The sequence below is a fragment of the Schistocerca cancellata genome, chromosome 9, assembly GCF_023864275.1.
Source record: "Schistocerca cancellata isolate TAMUIC-IGC-003103 chromosome 9, iqSchCanc2.1, whole genome shotgun sequence".
In the NCBI taxonomy this organism is placed as follows: domain Eukaryota; kingdom Metazoa; phylum Arthropoda; class Insecta; order Orthoptera; family Acrididae; genus Schistocerca; species Schistocerca cancellata.
The window spans coordinates 435069051-435094469 of record NC_064634.1 but is presented as its reverse complement, the minus strand read 5'-3'; the positions used below and the strand labels follow the sequence as shown (position 1 = coordinate 435094469).

General features: G+C 42.9%; 1 protein-coding gene across 1 annotated transcript in view; it reads left to right on the top strand.

The window, feature by feature from the left end:
- The first annotated feature begins 8168 nt into the window (after window positions 1-8168).
- The window catches only part of LOC126100825 (protein takeout-like), a 91431-nt gene continuing 74180 nt past the window's right edge, over window positions 8169-25419 (top strand). The window contains exons 1-2 of the mRNA XM_049911474.1: window positions 8169-8326; window positions 19911-20003. Coding sequence (XP_049767431.1) covers window positions 8263-8326; window positions 19911-20003 — 157 coding nt within the window. The 5' untranslated portion in view covers window positions 8169-8262. The remainder of the gene's footprint in view (window positions 8327-19910; window positions 20004-25419) is intronic.

The window sequence follows — 25419 nt, the reverse complement described above, 5'->3', positions numbered from 1 at the left end:
TATTGAGATTTAGATTATGAGTCCGCACCTACCGCAGCAGTCTTTGGAAACGATTTATTTACGAAGTCCGATTATTTCAGTTTTATTTCACGGTCAACTACGAGTAACATTGCCTTTACGAGAAAGCCATTGTCAAGCGTCTGATACCGAATAATTAAACGTCCACGTTCCAGATAAGCAAATATTAATTACAATTACAATCACAATCACCATCATACAGATAGAAAAATTAATATTTAAATAATATTTTTTTTATTTTATTTATTTTATATTGGCGACTGCGTGTCGGACTTGTTATTTTGTCATTTGTTACATTGTTCTCTTTGTTTCATGTGAAAAATCAACTTTCTGGACCTGGATGTGAATGTATGAGAGATAACAAAAAAAATCTGAAGATATTTTCCAATTCTAAAATTTTGCGGGAAGACGCAATGAAACTTCCAGCAAAATAAGGTAAGACGCAGCATCTTTGCATTAGCAGGCTTGACCAGACGTATAATTCAGTGTATTAGCTTTTCAGTAGATTCTGTAGTGTTTCTTTCGTGCATAACAGTTTTCAGTGATAAATTTCATTCTCACTACTTTTCCTTAAACAATAACGTATGCAACAATATCAATACACGAGTGTACAATATGGCCGACTTCTGTACGATACGTAGTAACATGGACAGCAGCCATTACCAATAATCTCAAATTCAGTTTATATTTTTAAATTAACAGACAGCCATTGTTGCTACGAGCGATTCATGCTCAACTGCATTTTATTTTAAAATCAGTGTCAAATATTTTCTTGAAACATATATCACGTGTGGGATGGTAATAACTAGAAATCAATACGCAAAAATGGAACAGCAAAGACGTACTATTCAGACGCAATCCGACTCGGACGAGAGACAAATGTTAGAAAATGACTTTACGACAGCAACCGGTAGTGACGATTTATCAAACATTGACGCAAGTGTTGACGGAAATTTTGGCAATAGGCCGTCCACTACAAAAATTTCAAAGTCTCAGTCAGAGCCCATGTTGATTCATGACGTCACGTCTAATGACGCGACGGGGGCACAGACCTTGCAAACAGTAAACATTGCCGACATGTTACAAATGCTAATGAAACAAAACGCCGAAAACATGGCAACCTTACAGACACAAAATGACGCAATTAAATCTGACCTCATAGCACTCAAGACAGGTAATGACACTTTATGTAAACGTGTGGAACTTATAGAGGCCACACTGACCGAACAGATAACTTAGATTTTCTTGTGCCTTTAGGTGAATTGCTCACCTGCAGGTGTGTCCTTTCGCCTCGCAATTCAGGGGGCAATATAAAGGCACATTTGCATGCCGAGCGTGAGTTTCCTCGGAAACGCGAAATATTAATTAAATAAATAATCAGTGACAAATAAATAAAGCCTATGGCACACAACTGCAGCGCTGTGTCGCTGATAAAACAAAAGCACAATTACGTTACTCTTATGTTTGATTAAGAAAGGAGAGAGCTCTGGTAGAAGTGGTGCGAGAAGCACGTATTTTATTCTATTGTCTGGCACACCGCCATATTTCATGTTATAGAAGAATACTGCGAGTTGCTACCAGACTAGGCACTCGATTCTGTAAAGAATTTATATTTATAAAAGTAAGTAGGATTATGAACTGTAGGCTTATTCATTGAATATATCTGATTTAACTAACTGTGTAACTTTTTATGTTTAGTAGACAATCACCTCTGTACGACGTATTGGCATGGCTGGCAAATTATTGAAATATTGAGATTTAGATTATGAGTCCGCACCTACCGCAGCAGTCTTTGGAAACGATTTATTTACGAAGTCCGATTATTTCAGTTTTATTTCACGGTCAACTACGAGTAACATTGCCTTTACGAGAAAGCCATTGTCAAGCGTCTGATACCGAATAATTAAACGTCCACGTTCCAGATAAGCAAATATTAATTACAATTACAATCACAATCACCATCATACAGATAGAAAAATTAATATTTAAATAATATTTTTTTTATTTTATTTATTTTATAAGTACCACTACCTGATGCAAGTCTTTTAGTTAGGGGCCACTTTGCCAACCTGCGTGTCCTTACAACCAACGGCGCCCAATTTTCCCAGGATGGTCATACATCCAAGGACGAGCCTCACCCAGCGTTACTTAACTTCGGTGGTCGGGTGGGAACCATTGTTATCGGCTTGGCAAGGCCGTGGGTACGGTAACCGGTACGGAATATATTGGTAGTCACGGGTTCGAATAATTAGCCTATATACAAATTGTAATGAGACTTAGGAAGCATATTTTTTGTGCAGACAGACACTTTTATAAATGTAACAATGGCTATTGACACTAACAGACTAAAAGTAGCGTAAATTAGTATGCCAGTAGTGTTTGTTGCAGGATTCTAACGCGAGACGTTTAGGAGATATCGTATACTGGAAAGTTTCCACATCGACAACCGTTTGTCCCATTCAACTTGCGTAGATGTTACGTACGACGTTATTATGTTTCATTACAGCGTTTTTGTATGTTCCTTGAGAGCACTGTGACTTGCGAGTCAGAGTGTGGCAGTCCTAGCAATAGGTCGTGTGTGGCGTTGGGATTAACCAATGCAGAAAAGCTGACACGCTCATGGTGTCTGGGGAGTGTAGGAAGAATGCCGTTCGTTCTTACACGGTTTCTGCCCCAATATACCCCAACAGATGTCAGTCATCTAGAAACTTATTTATCAAACTCTTCATCGAGTTATGTTAAAGTGATAGCGTAACATGTAGTCAACGTAAGAGAAGGAAGCAAATGACAAAATAAATATTATCGCTACTGAAACTTCCTGGCAGATTAAAACTGTGTGCCGGACCGAGACTCGAACTCGGGACCTTTGCCTTTCGCGGGCAGGTGCTCTACCAACTGAGCTACCCAAGCATTACTCACGCCCCGTCCTCACAGCTTTACTTCTGCCAGTACCTCGTCTCCTACGTTCCAAACTTTACAGAAGCTCTCCTGCTAATGTTGAAGCTGATCCGGACGTTAGGTGCCGCGCAATCGCACGAGCAAGTGGTCTGAGACAGAAAAGTTTTGTATGCATTCACCATCGTCTTAGGTTCCATCCCTATCACATTTTCCTCCGCCAAGAGCCGCGTGGAAACGATTATGAGAACCTGTTGACTTCTGTGCATAAGGATTATGACTAGATACTCCAGATACATTATGTATCTCCTATAGTCATGAAGACACATTTGCCAATCATACCCAGCTAAACAGCCGAAACGTGCGCTATTGGTCTGTTGACACTCCCTGTCGGCTTCGTCAGTTGGAACGCCAGCGTCTATGGAGTGTAAACGTGTTATATGGGATAACTCACAGGCCCAATTTTGTAGAAAGAACACTGAAAGAATTGCAGCCTCCCATCGCACCACCTTCCACGGATATGCCAGCAGACGTCCCTCCGCAGACTACGAGGAGTCTGCAGTTCTAACATGATGGCTGTCCAGCCCATAGTGTACGAAGTGTTGCAGCACGAATTGTTGCCATATCATGGGACTGGACACAGAGGACTTGTCCCTCGGCCGCCCGTTCCCCACATTTAATGCCTGGAGAATTTTTTCTGTGGGCAAAACTGAGAGATGTTGCCTACAAGGACATATCAACTTGATACTGGGTGTTCAGACAGCCAGCCCATCAAAATTCAGATCCCGGTCAGCCACTGCCCCACTGTATCACGCAACGCAGACGTTTCAAGAAAGAGACTGTTGCAATGACAGTGTGCCTCTGTGAAGCGTCATGGGCTCCGAAGTCGCCTATATCACCCACTCGCATATCCTGACGCATTGCCTCTCTCCCTCCCTGAACTGGGTATCAGAATTTGTTGCGACGGCTACACAAAGCAGACCGCGAAAAACAGCGTCACCACAGTGCTGAATGTGACGAAATTTTTTGTTATGTTTTGGAGGGTGTAATAGACATGAAAGTGAGGCATGACTGTCATCGTAGGTTAGAGGTTATCTTGTTTTGGGTGGAGGAGTAAGTTACCTGCCTTTAAAGGTAACTGTAGAGAGATGTACTTGGTTTTGGTAAAATGTACAATACGTAAATTGGTTGACATACTGAACCATGCATGGAGTCAATGCCTGTAATGTGTTGCACTTGTCATTGATACGGTCATTTTGGAAGGCAGTGGAGAGAGTTGGTGTCTCATGAGACAATGTAAAGACTGTGTTTGGAGTTCTGATATCTTTTTGTACTTTTGAGTGTAATGGAAAGTAACAACGTCGCGATGGTACATTCAGAGACACAAAGTGTGTCAAAGCTGGAAGCGGTACGGATTTTTATAGGAAAGGTAGCACAGCTCACAGCTGATAGCAGATAATATGCAACTACATGGGCTGGGGACGAACAGTGAGTACTGCTACTGATAGCGCAGCTTGAGTTAAATGCAGCAGCTGCAAGACAATGTTTTCCATTTTTCTGAAAAATCATCTGAGGATGTACGGTTATACTTAGAGGACCTTAAGACGTTTGTCAAAATGAGTGACTGCACAGACAGCAGTTGTTACACACAGCAAAACCGCAACTGGTGGGAGAATCGAAAGCATACGTGACGTGTATGGAGGCATTAAAGAATTGAGTAGCTGGAGACGGAGCTTTTGCTAAAATCCAAAACTAGAATTGTGTGAGGTATGAGGGTTTCCCAGAAAGTAATGCACCGCATTTTTTTTTCTCAGCCGAAAACAATGCTACGAATGCGAAACGTTACGTATATATTATTGGAAGTCTCCTGAGTTAGCGCGCCGTTTCCCTCACTTCCGACAGACAGCGTAGCTGTGGGACAGTTTCAAAATGGTGTCTATAGGAGATGTACATTACAAGCAATGTGCCATCATTGATTTTTCTAGTGAGAGAAAGAAACTGTGGGGAATATTCACAACCGCTTGTGCAAAGTGTATGGAGCATCTGGTGTCGACAAAAGTACAAATAGTCGCTGGGCACGGAGGATGAGGTCATCAGAAGGCTGCTCGGCAGAGCTCCACGATTTGGAGCGGTCGAAGAGACCATCCACGGACAGAATAAGGAAGTGTAATGAACACGCATACAGGTTAGGGCAGAGAAATGCAGCAAACGCGATTTTTTTGCAAGAAGCTGAGCAGAGGACTTCAGATGATATTCAGATGAGACAGACGTTGCACATATCAAGAAGGGTGCCTACAGGCGCACCAGTGAACAAAGTTCAAAACCATCGTACAGTATGAATTAGATGAGTATGTGCCAAGCAAGATCGTAAGAGATGGAAAAGACCCACCGTGGTACAACAACCAAGTTAGAAAACTGCTACGGAAGCAAAGGGAACTTCACAGCAAACGTAAACATAGCCAAACAAAAATTACACCAAGCGAAATTTGTGTGAGGAGGGGATGCGAGAGGTGTTCAACGAATTAGAAAGTAAGATTCTATGTACTGACTTGGCAGAAAATCCTAAGAAATTTTGGTCTTATGTCAAAGCGGTATGTGGATCAAAATAAAATGTCAAAATGGTTCAAATGGCTCTGAGCACTATGGGACTTAACATCTATGGTCATCAGTCCCCTAGAACTTAGAACTACTTAAACCTAACTAACCTAAGGACAGCACACAACACCCAGCCATCACGAGGCAGAGAAAATCCCTGAAAATCCCCGAACCCGGGAACCCGGGCATGGGAAGCGAGAACGCTACCGCACGACCACGAGATGCGGGCAACAAAATGTCCAGACACTCTATGACCAAAATGGTACTGAAACGGAGGATGACAGACTAAAGGCCGAAATACTAAATGACTTTTTCCAAAGCTGTTTCACATAGAGGAAGACTGCACTGTAGTCCCTTCTCTAGATTGCCGCACAGATGACAAAATGTTAGGTATCTAAACACATGAAAGGGGGATAGAAAACAATTAAAATCGCTCAAAAGAGGAAAGGCCGCTGGACCTGATGGGATACCAGTTCGATTTTACACAGAGTACGCGAAAGAACGTCGTGTACCGTAGGTCTCTAGAAGAGCGTAGCGTTCCAAAAGATCGGAAAAGGGCACAGGTCATCCCCGGTTTCAAGAAGAGACGTTGAACAGATGTGCAGAACTATAGATCTACATTTCTAACGTCGATAAGTTGTAGAATTTTGGAACACGTATTTTGTTCGTGTATAATGACATTTCTGGATACTAGAAATCTACTCCGTAGGAGTCAGCATCGGTTTCGAAAAAGACGATCGTGTGAAACCCAGTTCGCGCTATTCCTCCACGAGACTCATAGGGCCATAGACACGGGTTCCCAGGTAGATGCCGGGTTTCTTGATTTCCGTAAGGCGTTTGATACAGTTCGCCACAGTCATTTAATGAACAAAGTAAGAGCATATGGACTATCAGACCAGTTGTGTGGTTGGATTGAAGAGTTCCTAGATAACAGAACGCAGCATGTCATTCTCATTGGAGAGATGTCTTCCGAAGTAAGAATGATTTCAGGTGTGCCGCAGGGGAGTGTCGCATGACCGTTGCCATTCACAATATATATAAATGATAACACCGGAAGTTACTGAGGCTTTTTGCGGATGATGCTGTAGTATATCGAGAGATTGTAACAATGGAAAATTGTACTGAAATGCAGGAGGATCTGAAACCAATTGACGCATGGTGCAGGGATTGGCAATTGAGTCTCAATGAAGACAAGTGTAACGTGCTGCGAATACATAGAAAGAAAGATCCTTTATCATTTAGCTACATTGTAGTAGGTCAGCTGCTGGAAGCAGTTAATTCCATAAATTATGTGGGAGTAGGCATTAGGAGTGATTTAAAATGGAATGACCATATAAAATTAATCGTCGGTAAAGCAAATGCCAGACTGAGATTCTTTGGAAGAATCCTAAGGAAATGCAGTCCGAAAACAAAGGACGTAGGTTACAGTAAACTTGTTCACCCACTGCTTGAATACTGCTCACCGGTGTGGGATCCGTACCAGATATAGTTGATAGAGGAGATAGAGAAGATCCAATGAGAGCAGCGCGCTTCGTTACAGGATCATTTAGTAATTGCGAAAGCGTTACGGAGATGATAGATAAGACTCCAGTGGAAGACTCTGCAAGAGAGACGCTCAGTAGCTCGGTTCGGGATTTTGTTGAAGTTTCGAGATCATACCTTCACCTAGGAGTCAAGCAGTATATTGCTCCCTCCTACGTATATTTCACAAAGAGACGATGAGGATAAAATCAGTGAGCTTAGAGCCCACACAGAGGCATACCGACAATCTTTCTTTCCATGAACAATACGAGACTGGAATATCAGGGAGAACCGATAGAGGTACTCAAGGTATCCTCCGTCAGTTGACTTGCGGAGTATAGAAAAAAAAGTAACTACATAAGATTTTTTTGTATTCCTGTCCAATTTTTGAGATGGAAAATGAGATAACTTGAACATTATAGTGTTAAATAGGTTCATTACCGTAACGAAAAAATAATAGACGTTGTATTTTCATCCTTTCCACGTAGTTTGATACATAGCATATTTTTATTTATACTAAAACAATATAAAAACTCTAGCTGTTTCTACATTCACTAGAAACCTTTAAAAATCAGGATTATATTAAAAGCAACTTTTCTATCTATTAGATTTTTTTTTGCGGTAGATAAAGATGTAGGAAGCTATTTTATTTAAAAAAAAAAATGCAACCCCTCCAAGATCACTAAATTAGTGAGATTAGTAAGCGTCCAAGTGAAGGAAACTATTGACCTAGGGAACGGGAGATTGGCGGTGTGTGTGTGCGTTGGGGGGGGGGGGGGGGCTCATACCTTTAATAGTACCTCTTACTGTGTGTTCAGTGATTGCAAGCAGTTGTTCGGCGTACGTCTTCGCTTGAATGGCAAACATGTCGAGCCTCAATATTTGGTGCAACGTAGCACTTGCGCTCTGTGTACTTCGCGTGTGCTAGCGTGCACAGCAGAATCACCATCTACGGGAAACGAAACATGGTTTCATCTCACGCTTCAAGAGTCATGTACGTGCACTCGACCGGGTCGGGGTTCGTTGCTCACCTTGAGTTTTTCTTTCTCGTGAACAGTCTACTTGTTTCTGCGAAACAGTGCCCTTGATGCTTAACGGCGGCTGGCTACGCTAGGCGCGGGCAGGTGCAGCGAATCGCCCTTGAGATCACGCACTTAAAACTTGGAACAGGCGAACCGGAGACGCCACACACTGGTCTCCACCTCCAGACGTCACATCCCAGCTGCGGCCGCCATGGGGCCCTCACTGCCGTCGCTCGTGTTGCTGCTCGTCGCTTACGCCGCCGCTGCTCAGCTCCGTGAGTGCTTACCGTGCGTGACCGAGGCAGTCACGGACGTGCCTAAGGCGCCTTTATCTGTGTCCTGCTGCCGTGGACATTTGTGCTAGTCCGCACTGCTATTGCCGTGACCACGTGTTAACTATGTCTCCAACATCGTCATTTCAAATTATCGTTTAATCTTAGCCTGCCTGGGTGGATAACGATATCAGATTTTAGTGCCCATCTAAACAGGGTACATTTTTAGTGTTCCGTACCTCAATCGGTAAAAACGGAACCCTTACAGAATTACTTTACTGTCCGTCCATCCGTCTGTCTGTCTTTCTATACAGATTGTTCAAAACCGTTTTTCTAAGGAACGGGTATACTTACCAAGCTCAAATTTACGTTACACATTAAGGTCTACAGTCTCTTGGTCATGTAACAATCAATTCACTCAAAAGAGACTGTCATTTATACCACAGTTTTTAGTTCAAAAAATGTTCAAATGTGTGGGAAATCTTATGGGACTTAACTGCTAAGGTCATCAGTCCATAAGGTTACACACTACTTAACCTAAATTATCCTAAGGTCAAAGAAACACACCGATGCCCGAGGGATGACTCGAACCTCCGCCGGGACCAGCCGCACAGTCCATGACTGCTGCGCCATGCCGGCCGGAGTGGCCGTGCGGTTCTAGGCGCTACAGTCCGGAGCAGAGCGACCGCTACGGTCGCAGGTTCGAATCCTGCCTCGGGCATGGATGTGTGTGATGTCCTTAGGTTAGTTAGGTTTAATTAGTTCTAAGTTCTAGGCGACTGATGACCTCAGAAGTTAAGTCGCATAGTGCTCAGAGTCATTTTTTTTTCCTGCGCTCTAGACCCCTCGGCTAACCCCGCGTGGCACAGTTTTTACAAGTAGCACCCTTGAACACCTATCGGGTACTTCCCGTTGACCTAAAATCATGAAATTCGCCAAGATGCAAGGTTTCACGCTACAACAAAAGTAAAAAATATGAAAATTGCTAGTTTGTGGTTATTTTATCATTTGTTATCAGATTGTCTGTCTGTCCGACAGCCTGTTAATACCCCTTTTATCACAGAAAAGCGTAGACGTATGAAGTTAAAATTTATGTCACATACTGAGGTCTATGGCCCCTTGGCGATAAAATAAACATTAGCTTCTAGGTCAACGCACTCAAAAGATACGGTCATTCATGTCACATATTTTGAAACTCGCAATTTCAGTCATCAAAACCTAAAGAGTGCTTCTCGTTGACCGATAATCGTTAAATCTGGCAAGAAGCAAGTTTTAATACTGCAACCAAAGTGACGTATCCGAAAATTATTAATTTGGATTTACATACAATGATTTTTTTAATTTGTTATCAGACGGTCTGTCTGTCTCTCTGTCAGTCTGTTAAGCCCTTTTTCATAGGAGCGGACAGAAATATCAAGTTGAATTTCTGTCACTTGATAATGTCTCTGGTACCTAGGTGGTATAGAAAACGTTTGCATCTAAGTGAATCCGCTCAAAAGATGCAGCCATTTATGTCACATATTTTTATATTTGTAAACACACTCATCAAAACCTACAAGGTATTTCACACTGACCTAGAAATATGAAATATTTATAATTACACCACGAACTTTTTTTATCAGATTGTCTGTATGTTCGTCGGTCTGCTAAGACCCCTGTTTCTATTTGCGGTACCAAGTTGAAATTTATGTCACATACTGCAGTCTATAGCCTTTTTCTGGTGTAACATATTACGCGGACTCAATCAAAAGATACTGCCATTTAGTCATATATTTTAATACTCGCAAGCTCATTCATTAAAACCTATAGGGTATGTCCTCTTGATGAATAATCATGAAAGGTAAGATGAAAGGTTTCGTGGTATAAGTAAACGAAAAAAGACAGTAAATTGTTCATTTATGAGTATATCACACAAAAATATGTATTTTTTCATTCGTTATTCGACTTTAAATTAAAACACACTATTAAATCTTGCAATCCGCTGGACCTATATCTCGCCAGTATCACAGGCCAGTGTGGCAGAGAGGTTCTAGGCGCTTCAGTCTGGAACCGCGTGATCGCTAGGTTAGTTAGGTTTAAGTAGTTCTAAGTTATAGGGGAATGATGACCCCAGATGTTAAGTCCCATAGTGCTCAGAGCCATTTGAACGATTCGTCAGTACCAGTGTCGGTAACAGGAGAAAACTGTCGAGATCCTTCATTCCCTGAATGCCTGAACTGCCTACATACATAATTAAGTTTGTACGGAATCTTCAGCACGGGTGTCTTTCTCACATCGTTGAATTAATTGCGGTATCAGTTCTACACGTACCATCTTTAGGTCGGAATATGTCAAGTACAAGAACAATCCAACCAGTTTATCAGGAAATGTACATCCTACTTTATGGAATAATATTCCACACCTACTTCTTTACTTTGTAAACCAATGTGAAGCGCATGGCAGAGGATTTCTGCATTGTAGAAGTTATTATGGTTTCTTCCAATTGCATCTGCGCATGGGATGCAAGAACAATCGTTATTAAACGTCCTTTGAGCACGCTGCAATTATTCGTAATTTGTCTTTGTGATACATTCAGGAACACTATGTAAGGAATTGTTGTGTATGCCTAGTTTCATCATTTATTGTTAATTCTTGCAATTAATGAATAGGCTTACACGGAATGGTACATGTTCACTTCCAAGCGTCCACCACTTCTGTGACCCTCTCCCACTCATCGAAATGTTCTTTGTACATGTTCAATTCCTCCTGGTAGTCATAATTTGAGCAATATTCTAGAATGTGTCTCACGAATGTTTTGTAAGCAACCTCTTTTGCAGGCTGAGCCGATATCTCCACCCGTCAGTGAGCCTATGACATTGATTGATTTCATATCGCTACAAAATGTTACACCCAGGTATGGCGTGCTACTTTGTTTCCCTTTCTAGAAGTACAAAATTTTACATTTCTCCTCTCTCATTCCTATTGCCAAGCCCATATTCTCCCGTAACACTATCTACTAACCTTTCTCCTTCAACTGCTTTCCAATCCCCAACGACTATTAGATTTTCGTCTCCTGCTACATCCTGAATTACATGTTCGGTAGCCTCATATACATTCCCTACCTCTTCGTCTGCTGCTGGTGACGTTTTCATGTACACCTGTACTGTCTTTGTGGGCTTTGGTTAACTGTCGAATCTGATGAGAACCACCCTATCATAGAACTGTTCATAGCAGTTCACTCTCTGTTCTACTTTCCTATTCATATCGTATCCTACAAATACCACGATTTTCTGCTGCTGTTTAAGTTAGTATTCGCCTGACCTGAAGTCCTTAGTTTCTTTTCATTTCACATCACTGACCCCTCACTATATGTAGACGGAGCCCGGAGCCTTTCCAATCCCTTTTTCAGATTTTCTAGCTTTCCAACTACCTTCAAAGTTCTGGCATTGTATTCTCCGACTCTTAAAACGTTATCCCGTCGTTGGTTATTCCACCACTCACTCATGGTAACCTCCCCTTGGCAGTCCCGTCCCGGATGGGGAGCTAATGCGGAATCTTTTGCCAATGGAGAGATCACAATGGCACTTTATCAGTTAAGGCCACATGTTCTGTTGATGCAGTAGTTTCCATTGCGTTCTGTTTCCTCATGCCGTTGATCATCGCTGATTCTTCCGCCTTTTGAGGGTAGTCATTAATATACAACTTCAGTAGGAGTCCTCCTATCTAGCAACCTATCATTCAGATCATAAGATGGTGACTATGGAACCGAAAATGGTCGTAAATTTAGAAACACCTGCAACCTAGATGGACAGTAAAATCGGCCTGCGAGGGCAGGCACTGTCGGCACTGTCAGATCGTGGGTCTGTAGCCGACGACCGAACCCAGGACGTTTGAATTTGAGTGAACCATATCCAGTACTGATACCTCCACTGTTTGAGATCTCGCTGTTGTTTGCGTATTGCTGCTCCCAGGTGGAGTCTGTCTCGTTGGCGGAAGCTATTAGCAGCCTTCCACTCCTTGATGTTGGTTTGGATTTAGTATTATTCTTATTAGTGAAGTGCAACCAGCGGTACTCTCTGCCTTGTGGCCGTTAAAGCCCCAATTACCTGCCCTGGAGGTTGGCATACTTTTCCGGCAGTGTACGAGGGCAGTTCAATAAGTAATGCAACACATTTCTTTTCTCGGCCAATTTTGGTTGAAAAAACCGGAAATTTCTTGTGGAATATTTTCAAACATTCCCGCTTCGTCTCATATAGTTTCATTGAGTTCCGACAGGTGGCAGCGCTGTACGGAGCTGTTAAAATGGCGTCTGTAACGTATGTGCGTTGCAAACAACGGGCAGTGATCGAGTTTCTTTTGGCGGAAAACCAGGGCATCTCAGATATTCATAGGCGCTTGCAGAATGTCTACGGTGATCTGGAAGTGGACAAAAGCACGTTGAGTCGTTGGGCAAAGCGTGTGTCATCATCGCCGCAAGGTCAAGCAAGACTGTCTGATCTCCCGCGTGCGGGCCGGCCGTGCACAGCTGTGACTCCTGCAATGGCGGAGCGTGCGAACACACTCGTTCGAGATGATCGATGGATCACCATCAAACAACTCAGTGCTCAACTTGACATCTCTGCTGGTAGTGCTGTCACAATTGTTCACCAGTTCGGATATTCAAAGGTTTGTTCCCGATGGGTCCCTCGTTGTCTAACCGAACACCATAAAGAGCAAAGGAGAACCATCTGTGCGGAATTTCTTGCTCGTCATGTGGCTGAGGGTGACAATTTCTTGTCAAAGATTGTTACTGGCGATGAAACATGGGTTCATCACTTCGAACCTGAAACAAAACGGCAATCAATGGAGTTGGCTCCGACATCGACCAGTGGAATGGTACTGTGCAGGCATACAGGCCCTCATTTCAAGGTGGCGTAAGGCCGTAGCATTGAATGGAGATTACGTTGAAAAATAGTGTTGTGTAGCTAAAAGATTGGGGAATAACCTGGTGTATTTCAATGCTGAATAAAACAATCCCTGTTTCAGAAAAAAAATGTGTTGCATTACTTATTGAACTGCCCTCGTACATTTCCTCGTCGTGTTGATGCTGTCCAATACGGCGAGTAGTTCGACAGCCTCTTAAATTGTGCTGCGCATATGTTTTGGCGAGGTCTACCTTGGTTCTAGTGTTTCCTTCGGCATTGCAGGTGTTTTTCTGAAGACGTAGTGCTGTCCGTCTCTTCGCTCTTACCTGAAAATATCCCATCGCTGTACCGGTGATCGGACGTTAGGCGGATTGGTTATTCGGTCGGTCGGCGCTTAAGCTACCCCAAGTGTGAGTTGCCATCCTGTTACGTGAATACAAGTCTTGGCTTCCTGTCTCACTGCTTACCCAGCTGTAGTCACCTTCCTCAGGTCGATCCAGGGAACATTGTCTGTGGACCACTCCGTCTTATTTGGACAAGTTGTCATAATTGTTTAAAAATTATCCTAATGTTTTAACATGGTATTGCCTCCCCCACTTGTAATTCCGGCCCCCTCAGACATTAATTGCTAGTATTTGTCCACCTTACGGTAATTCAGGTCTTCAGACCTTGTATATTCTGAAATTGCTTGTGGCCTTCAGCCCACGAATAATCTTCAACCTCCTTAATCAGGCCTTCAGCCGTTGATTATGTGTAAGATTGCTTGGGGCCTTCAGCCGACCAATAATTTGCAATGTTTCTTAATAAGGCCTTCAGCGTTTACTATAGCTTGTTACCGGTTTGATTGTTAAGAAGAAAATATCTTAGTATTTGCTACTTGTAATTCAGGCCTTCAGCCGTTGTGTATTCTGAAATTGCTGCTGCCCTTCAGCCGTTAATTCTAATATTGCTAGTGGCTTTCAGCCGACAAATAGCTTCGGTTCTGCATTGATAAGGCCTTCAGCCGTCACTGTAACTTGTTACAGTTATTAAGATTGTTAAAAGGGTATTGGTATTTTTTTAACGTGTAATTGTCCACCTTATTGGTAATTCAGGCCTTCAGCCGTTGTGTATTTTTGAAATTGCTTCTGGCCTTCAGCCGACGAATAATGTTTGAACCTTCTTAATGAGGTTCTCAGCCGTTGATCGTGTGTAACATTGCTTGTGGCCTTGAGTCGACAATAACTTGCAATTCTTCTATAAAGGCTTTCAGCCGCCAGTGTAGTAAAATTTTAATAAAATTATTGTTGAGAGTTATTTTAAAAACTTAAGTGTGTTTGTTTTCTGTGTAACCAACGGTGACAGATTAGGCCCCGTCCACACCTTTCCTGCTTTCACTAAGAACCGTGTCTCAGTGTTGTAAAAGTGTCCGATGTCAGTTTGTGGGGTGGAGTTCCATTCGTGTTGTTCTTGGTCGATGGATACAGGGACGGTTAATGCTGGTTGTGGATAACGCTATAGTTGTCATCTGAGACAATTCTGGTGATCGAGCAGGCCAAGGCAACATGTAGACACTCTGTAGAGCGTGTTGGATAACAACAGCGATACCTGGGCGAGCGTTATGCTTCTGGAAAACACCCCCTCGGAAGCTGTGTATGAGGCGCGCGGGATTAGCCGAACGGTCTGAGGCGCTACAGTCATGGACTGTGCGGCTGGTCCCGGCGGAGGTTCAAGTCCTCCCTCGGGCATGGGTGTGTGTGTTTGTCCTTAGGATAATTTAGGTTGTGTGTAAGGCTTAGGGACTGATGACCATAGCAGTTAAGTCCCATAAGATTTCACACACATTTGAACATTTTTGAAGCTGTTTATGAATGGCAGCACAACAAGTGGAATGCCAAGACTGACGTACGAATTTGCAGTCAGGGTTCGAGGAACAACCACAAGAGTGCTCTTGATGCATGCAAAATCGCACGCTAGACGGTAACTCCAGGTGTAGGTTCAGGGCCTCCTGCTCGCAGACGTGTTGGTAGCGGTCCCTCAAGTGAGTACTTCTTACCAACATACGGCCATCACTGGCACTGAGGCAGAACCGACTGTCATCAGAAAACACGACAGACCTCCACTGTGCTCTCTAATGAACTCTCACTTGACACCAGCGAAGTGGCAAATGTCGGTAGTGTGGGGTCAGTGGAGTGCACGCCACCGCGCGTCTGGCTCGGAGCTCTCATTGAAGGAACCGATTTGCATTAGTTGACTGTGTCACTGTGGTGCCAGCTGCCTCTCGTACTACTGCTTCAGATGCAGTACGATGAGCCTGAGCAATACGCCGAACACGATGGTCTTCTCGGTCGGTAGTGGCACGTGGCCGTTCACAGCCTGGTCTCCTCGCGACCGTGCATTCTCGTCACCACAGCTGCCAGCAATTATGTTCAGTGTCTACGTTCATGCCATGTCTTCTTGCAATACAGCAGAAGGCTTCACGCAGCTTCTGGAAGCCCTATAACACGACCTCGTTCAAACTTATTAAGGTGTTGATAATTGCGTCTTTGTCACCTTAAAGACATTCTCCATTAACAACTACTCACAACGTCCAATCTCATGATATTAACTCTGACGATCTTTACAAAGTGTATTTACAGTAAAACTGAGTTGCATCCTGACAGTGACACTACTGGCGCCACTCTTATGTGGCTGGCGAAAGAACTCGTAGACAACATTTTCAGATTTAGAAACATCCCTCCCAAATTTCGTTTATGAAGCACAACTCTTTCTTGGTGTTACGATTATTACTATTATTTTTATTACTACTTTGCCGTCAGTGTTTTTATTTCTTGGAGAGATACAACCAGTGAAAAAGAAATCGAGAATGGATCCAGCACCTTAGGTGTAAAGTATCCCACCGCTTACTGGGGCGTTTCCAGACACATTAGGAAGCAAGACTCATGACTGACGACAATTCTACTCCAGGGAATGAGATTACCGGCCGAATGCGTGGCTGGAGACACTCTGGACAGCTGTGGCTACCAACATGATTGTCGCCTACCGGACACCGAAGAACGATAACTTTAGGTAGCATTTTGTTTCATAGCAGGACCCCTTTGACTCACCCGCGGCAACCTTACAGCACGGCGGTGCGTCGACGATGGTATACACCCCTCATGACAAGCCATCCTGAGCTTACAGTGCTGCAAGATAACATCTGCTCACATATGAAGGTAATTTCTATTGTTGGTCTTCGTGGTTGCGTAACTCTACCCTGCCCAGCAAGTTCGCCGGATAATTGAGAACGCTTGGAGCATTATGTGCAGGTTCTTCCAACCAGCTCTAAATTTTGACTTTTAAGTGCATCAGTTGGGCAGAAGTTGGTACGAAATCCCTTAGGCCATTCATCAACTCTGTCAATAATCTGAATAACTGCTTGCATAAGGGCCAGAGATGGACCAATGCGTTATTGATTCGCTCGGCTTGTGAACCTCTTTCTCTTGAGTAAATCTTCCTGTTTTTTTCTGAAATTGTGATTATTTGTTTGTTTGCACATGTACATCACATTTACAGATTTACGTCTCATTTGGATAATTCCTTCGTGGTGCGTTTTTTTCGACCTAAGTGTTTGTATACCCTTCAGAGACAGAAGATTCTATGTGTTCCAATTTGTCTGCGCAGTCCTGAATTTCGTGTAGTTTCTTTCAAGTAAAATAAATTTTTAAAAGAAAATACAGGGATTTCGTTCACATCTCGCTAGTCATTTACCACGGTACTTCGTTATGTACTTAATTTCATACGGGACACATTTCTATAGCTTTGAATTACTTATGAGATTCTAAAAAATATATACCTATGTTATTGGACAAGATAGCACTTCTACTACTGAATCTTACTGCTTCCTTGTGTTATATCTTTTAAGCAATGACTGTTTAAGATCGATTTGCTCGCTGGGCATGACATGTAGATAGCTGACTAGCAAGCTCCCCACAATTTTAGGTGAATGCCCAGGAGATCTCTTATCTACATCTCAGGAGCACGAAGTACAAAAGAGAAAACAAATATTTCTTCAGTTTCATACTCGTATGTTCTTGCAATGTCTGTGTTCGCTCTAAAATGTCACTCTAACGTCACGAAAGGCATGCCAATGACAACAAACATCAGATATGAAACTGCAGTAGAAGACGGGTAACTTTAAGGAAAACATTTGTTTCCAAGTTTTCATTTTAAGAGACTTACTAGCGTGTACAGTTTATGAGCTTATAGCTATCCCCATTTCCTTGATTCGATGCCCTACCTCACTGACTACGTGTGTTATCGTCTGCCCATTGCAATCACGTTCATTGTTATTAACACCGAGCAAGTCTTGAACTACCAACATCCAAAAGGTCTTCTTGTTGCTGTGCCGAAAAATGTTTCTCCGTAACAAATAAAGAAGTTGTTGAAATCCCATCGTTATAACCCAGATTTCTGTGCGGCGTCCCTTTGGTTGTAAAGCAAATAACGGATTTGATAACCCCTCCGAAATTACTACCAAATGGTAGTCCCTCTGATCCACTCCCACGATGCTGGAAACGAATGAGCAGTGTCATCTGTTGCTAGTCTCACACATCAGTAGCTCATCTGCTATCTTCCAGGCCGGTGAGTGCAGACGCCGTGGAAGTATTAACTGCGAAAGGTACAGCTGCAGAGAGAAGTGTTTCCTCTGCAAAAGGAAAAAAAGATATATTTGTTCGCTTGAACAACTGTCAACTGTCTGAAGCGCTTCGTCTGTTATAATATTTACATTTCGTCTCTGTTTGGTCATAGTGCTACAGCGAGACATAACTTTGAAGAAGTGGCCGTAGATAATCACCATCAGGTAGAGTTTTAAAACTAAACTGGGCTTTCGTAGACTGTCATGAGTAACCATAGGCTATAGCAGTTTTCCTACTAGCTTTGGTTATCTCAAGTCATACCCACCTGTACGTTAGGTGTGTTGCATACCTACAGGGTATTACCTGCTAACGATCTCTTTCTTTACATACGCGATCAGTGTTTTACTGCACTCTCCTAAAATCAGAAGCTGTGAAGCGCATAGAGGTGATATATGAGAATTGGAACCTCAATAGTGGCAACCATTTATTTACAACTCGTACAAAATAAATAGTTGTTTCAAAGTTTTAGTGACCTACAAAGTAGCCACCAGCACTGTGTAGAACCCGTTGCCAACGACGTGGAAGTAGTAGGAACTCTTAGCAGTGCCAGTTGTGTTGACAGTTGGAGCGGTGCGGTCTATTGCCCGACGAATTTGTGGCAGTTATGAAGCGAATGCCGTGAAGTGTTTCGTTCAGTTTAGACATGGAGTAGAACTTACGAGGGCTTAAGTCAGTGCAGTAGGTGGTATAGCACTTAGCAGCCCCATCAGTCAAACAAATCAGTAACAGCTGGCAATGTACGTGCTTGAGCATTGTCCTGCAAAATGATGGTCAGGTCCTGCAGGAAGTGTCATCACTTCTGTCTCTAATCTAGTCGTCGGTTGTGTTCCATGAATGAACAGCATAGAGACAGAATTGATGACACTTTCTGCAGGACCTGATCATCATTTTGCAGGACAGCGCTCAGGTATGTACAGTGCAAGCAGTTACTGATTTTTTTTTTTGACTGCTGGGACTGCTAAGTGCTATACCACCTACTGCACCCCTCAGACGTAAGCCCTCGTGAGTTCAACTCGATTTCTAAACTGAAGGAAACACTTCACGGGATTCGCCTCAGAGCCGCTACGAATCCGACGGGCAATAGGCCGTGCAGCTCGAACTGTCAACACAACTGGCACTGCTAAGAGTATCCTACGACTTCCACATCGCTAGCAAGGTGTTATAGATAATGCTGCTGACTACTTTCAAGTTCAGTAAAACTTTGAAACACGTATCTATTTTGTACGAGCTGTAAATAAATAGTTGCCATTATTAAAGTTATAACCCTCGGAGACAGTCGGATAAGGTACGGCACATTTTTGTTCTACATAATTATTCTCGTGTCTGCTACTTAAAAATAAACATTATTTATAGCAAAATTGAAACTGACAACATTTAACCTAGATATTACTCGGCAACTGTTAATACATAACGTGGAACAGAGGGATGTTGTATTAAAAGTAAAGGAAACGATTGAGATTTACATACGGAGCTAAAAAACACAATTATCTGAATAAAAAGGTAAAAGTAAAGAAAAGATAAAACACAAAACTAAAATGTACTAGACGTCGCTTCAATACTTCGTCGAACTTAAAACATGTTTATGTTATTCAGAAACAATTATTGCATTTATCAATAACAGCAAGAAACTCTTGCCTTTAATCTTCATGAACAATATTTTGTTGAGTAGAAGATAACAACAATAATTATATACACATTATACACTACCAATACTGTCAGTAATTCAGCCATTAGTACATTATTTATGTAATATATCAAAACTACTGATCTGTAATGTTGGTGGAACACTACAATATCTGGCTCTCAGTTCCGAGAGAACATTCAGGCCCGGGTTAGCCACACAGTATACAAACAGTCGTATACTGTCTGCAATATGTGTAACACGCTCGTCTGTGACAAACGTAATTTCAGAGCTCTAAACGTATAGATAAAAATCTGTCAAAGGAATTATAAACAAAGTTTTGACACTGCAGTTCATATGTTTCTTCATGATAATTTTGTCATGCAGCATTATCTAATTCGCTAATCAGTTTTGTTCTCTTACAGCGTCATCCCTGAAGACCTGCAAGCAAAATGATCCAGACTTCAACGGCTGCTTGAAAAAGGCTTTTACGGATGCCTTGCCGGTTCTGGTAAAAGGTAACTTCCACCAACGCAGGAACGCATTTCATGATTTTTTCTGTTTTCTTCTCTTTTGCCTTTTGTCCCCTTCTTCCACGGTCCGTAGGCTCATACTGCTTCATGATTAAGTATGAGGGAGGTTGCACAACAGCAAGATTTGTTTCTCATATGTACGCACAGTACCTGGAGCTCATGTGTTCGTGTAGTGACGGAAAACAATGAACTGATATCATTTCTTTGTTAACACAGAGGTAACAGTGACATTAAATTTTTGCAATTGATTTGTTACAGTTACTAACTGCTGAATGTGTGCGGTCGTCATAATTAACTCTTTGTCTGCATTTGATGTGCTGAGTTTCATAGTAAAATTTAAGATTAATCGCTTCTTTTTAGGTAAGAATGTGCATAAAGAATGTAATGCTGTGAGGCTATTGTTGCTGGTAACTGAAATAGTGCAGTAAATGTTTCCAATGATTAATGTGGAAGAACAAGCACTTCCATTACACATCAGCAAAACAGAAAGCACTTTTGAGTGTCACTGTATGTATCTTCCTACTCTGTATTAGCACAACAGGTTAGGACAGATAGGTTTGAGTTTGTCTACATCTGTATCTGCGTATAGGGTGATTCAGCTGCCCCTACCAATGACCTTCTATGCAACTAATAATTCCTTACCACATGCACCTCGCTGCACTGCTGGGAACATGCTTGTCTTAGGAATAGATTATAGTATGCACCCCATAAATTCAGTGTTTAATACGTTATTTACTTCATTGTTACCTCGTTTCAAGCTTTAATTTCACTCTTTGCTACACCCGGTCACTAGGCACGACATATTAACGTAGTTACGTGGTAAACGGACATAAGTAAACGATTTAAAGGGTTGCGTTTTCCGAATGGAATATACCACCATTCAGGTGTGTTCAGAATAGTTTGTAAGATTTGTTTACTGAAAATTAATACCATACAGTAAGGCAGCAAGGGAATATCGACCTTTTGAAGGCTTCATACATCAGACAATTTCGGTAGCGGCAAATGAATCACCTTGTAACTTTGTTAATATGTCGTGCCTAGTGACCCAGTGTAACAAACAGTGAAGTGAATGCATACTACAAGGTAACAGCGAAGTAACTAATGTACTGAACTCCGACCTGACGGAGCATGTACTCAAAACTATTCATAATAAATGCGTGTTCCCAGCAGGGTAGAATGGCACATGAGGCTAGGCGTTGCTGGTTGCATAAAACGACATCCGTAGGTGCAGCTGAATCACCCTTATATACTCGACCAGCAAGGAAAAACTGGCTGACAGCATTAATCTGTACCTACTCTATTGTCCCTTCTTTCAAAATCCTTGCACGCGTTATACGTGTGTGGCAGCATAATGTCGCAGGGACCTTTACGAGCACAGGATCTGTACGTTAATAAAACAGGGTTTCGTAAGAATTATGTGTTCTATGGTCCAAGGAGTTCCATGTAGCTGATGAATAACCACTTCAGTTGTTCTAAAGTTCTTTATTTTACTCCATGACGGCATTAGCTTTCACAGTGAAGCTATTTTCCAGTGTATATGAAAAATGTGCGGTGCTGTATCACTCTGCTTCATAAAAGCAGTATTTTAGCACACCACTGGATAACTGTTTCAATATAAAAACCAGGACCCATCGGGGAGAAGTATACAGTAGTTTTTAGCAACTGTAGCGTTTGTTCGTTACTTCAGTACAAAGTTGCAGAGCGTCAGCTGTCTCCAAATACTGAGAAAGTATTAATTCCCTTACAAATTTCCTGATTTTTTCTGTTACAATTTGTATCCACTGTACCGGCCTGTTATGGTACTAGAAGCGCTTCTCTGACACTGGTCGTCTTTTTGTCATACGTACTTGATAAAGGCCCCAAACAACGCTTTAGCATTTTATTTGCATTTATCTTTAGAGATACACTGTACAAGCCCTGAACGCTTACAATCAGTTCAAGTTTTCCACCCGCCTTGCCTAATGCTGATTTTACGCGATCGACCCATTTCATATTATTTATTAACGCAGAAAAAACATCCCTTTTTTGGAACCTCGTCATTTCCTTCCTCTGAGACACAGTAGTTTAAAATTTTGTGCGAACGTGCATACGTCCTTCCTCTGCAACTTTGCCCTCGGGCTAGGCAATGCTTCACACACCAAGGTGTCGACACACACAAAAAGGCTAGAGCTGACTTCAGTTTAGGTACAAGGTGGGTTAATGATGTCACAGTGTCACCAAATTTCGCCAATTTCGCTCAAGAACAACTTGGAAGTGCCACGCCATCGGAAGGTCTTCACAGCTCTTCTTACCCTCAGCTCGCGCTGATGGCTCAGCGCTGGAGATCAGAACAGCGATGCCCGCTGTTGACCTCATACAATTCTCCTATGGATTTGCGAGGAAAACGTACCGAACACACTGCTGGTCGGAATCGATACATAAGGGCCGCAGGAGGTGTCGCAAAGGGCTTAATTAGCACACATTTAACGGTCGAAAACGATAGTTTTCTGTGCAGGACGACGTTCTAGACAATCTTTCACTGTTAACATTTACCCTGGAAGATTCAACCTTTTCTTAAGGATATCAGTAGTGCTGCAGCCCCATTGAACGCATTGCTTTGGAGTGTATCACGACCGTAACTTTTGCTCTTGTATACAGGGAAGAACAATAAGGGACGCTTCAAAAAATTCGAAGAAATTAGAATGTGTTCCGAAGAAGAAATGGTGTTTATGGTTCTCCTTTTCGCCTTCTCCGCGCCGTCCTGTGACGTGTGCATCGGGAGGGTGCGTTATTGACACATGCATACATAAAACAGCAAATCGTTTCCCTAAAACCACCCAGTTACGCCACACTCACAGTAGCAATCACACAAATTTCTTGGGTACTTTAAAAATGTACCTCTATGGAGACAATCACTCACCAATTCCAAAGAGCCTGTGGGACAGGCAATCGTTCGACACCTTTCAGACTTACGTGCTGCAAACATGTGTTAGTGCAGCCACAGAATGCCTCTGAGCTGGAGAGTGCCAATAGGTTGTTTACCCCGCAGAGACCTAGGAACTGATGCATGGTTGTCCCACGCCCGGGTTCCCGGGTTCGATTCCCGGCGGGGTCAGGGATTTTCTCTGCCTCGTGATGGCTGGGTGTTGTGTGCTGTCCTTAGGTTAGTTAGGTTTAAGTAGTTCTAAGTTCTAGGGGACTTATGACCACAGAAGTTGAGTCCCATAGTGCTCAGAGCCATTTGATGCATGGTTGTCTCTGTACAGGTATGTTTTTAAAGTTTTAAACCAACGTGCAGAGGTGGCTCTAAATATGTAGCCAAGCAACTGTGTTTTAGAGGGAGGCTTCACCATTTTATTCACACACGTGTCAATATCTCACATGCATACGCCATAGGAAGACACAGAAAAGGAGCGACCAGAAAGCATATACACCCTTTTCTGCTTCGCGTCATGTTTACATTTTGTCAGATGATTTTGAACTGTTCCTAGTGTTCCTACCGCGCGCACGACAGCAGAAATTTGCGATCGCACCACAATCTAATGGGGTCAGATCACGCTCAGTGGAATGGTACCCTATTATGTTCTTAGAGAAGTGTTAAGTCGTCTGCCGGTTTCAGAGGTGTCAAAGCATTTTGAGAACACCGCACCGCAGACTATCGTTTTCGACTGTGAACTGTTTGAAAATGTACTCCAAAGGGCAGGTGTGGTTTCATTGACGCCGATTATGTCACCTCCTGAGACTTTTTTGTGTCGATTCTGTGAAGCGATATGTCCGAAATGTTTTAGTTTGCAATCCATAACAGAACCGTGGTACACCATAGGTAGGCACCACTGTTGTGACCTTCACCGCAGAGGAGAGAGTTGTGGGTAGAGGGAGGTGTGACGACTTCCAATGATATGTCACGTCCACGGCGTCCTTGGGTAGAACTGTGGAAAAACTGATTTCCAGTGTGACATCGTTAACCTACCTTACATGTAACATGAATTTCTGAGCTCTGGCATTTTTCGCGTGTGTCGACACTTTGATCTTTCAAGCATTGCCGAGCCCCATGGTGCCATTACAGGGCGCTACGCTTTTGCACCATTATAGAGAAAGTCAGTTGGAACCTTAGAGCAAGATTTCGAATTTTTATCTCGCAATGGGAGATGACGTCGGTGTTTCACAAAAGTGATCATTTACTTTCGTCATGTAGTTTATTATATTTAAGTACAGCCTATGATCGAAGTCAACGAGCAATAGCCACTCACAGACGATAGCGCTACCAGTGAAGTGTACCTAAATTACGTGAGGGGGGCACTGACAACATTGCAATCGCTGTAATACGGAAACAGAGTGATTAATATAAAGTACAGAAGGGCACACTCATTGGCTATTGGGAAAGCGATGGAAGGAATTCCGTAAAGGCTAAGACTGTAAATAGTTCGCGGCCGCCATCGTTAAAGTGTACCGTGTATAACAAAATGGCTCTACTGAAAACCGGCGCCCAGGCTACGGTGGTGCCCCACGGGCCACCGGTGACAAGCGTGAACGACGGCTGTGTACGAGTGTGCAGGTGAATAGACGAGCCACTGTCGAGCAACTGACCGGCCAAGTGAAACAAGAGCCTACCAAAAGAACGCCCGTTCACTGTCTTCTTAACGATAATTCAGCGAACATAGTTGCGTATAGGCCTCTGTAGCTGGCTCCTGGTCCACTTACCGATGCTGACTCCAGTTCAGCAGCGACAAAGCCTGGAATTAGCACGCCTACACCACAACTAGACGTCTGTGTTGTGGCACCAGGTGGTCTTGCAGATAAACCACATTTCATGTCCGACTGAACAGGCCATCTATTGGCAGCCGCAAGTTATTGTGCAGCTGAATCTGGTAGCTGTGCTAGGCATGTCTGGTGCCAAGTCGGAATTAGGAGGTGACAGATTGTGTGTGTGTGTGTGTGTTTCAACCAAATCTGGCACAGAAGCAGCAGATCTACCTCGCATGAGAGCTACTGGCTGTACAAAATCCTAGCTCCATAAGGAGCGGAGAAGATACGAGCTGCAACGTGTTTGTTGCAGCGCCTGGTGCGTAGACTGCCCTGCAGAATAGTTATGTAGTGTGGGAACAGTACCGGCCTGGCAAATCAACCGACTTCGCAAGGCAGGCTACATATCAAAGGCAAGAAACAGTTTTCCAGGCATGACTGACATGTCTGACATGGTGTCTGTGGTGAACAACGCCACAATTATGACAGAAACATTTATACTTAAACTTGGTCAATGACTATATTAAATACCGAATATCGGATGATCGTTTCCCCTCGAAGGTGTTAGACAGGCAACTTGTAACAGGGACTGGGAAACCAAGTGACAGTTTTAGCCGTTTAAAAACATAGATTTCACTTACAGACTATAATCTCACACAGCAGGTACCTGTTGTATATG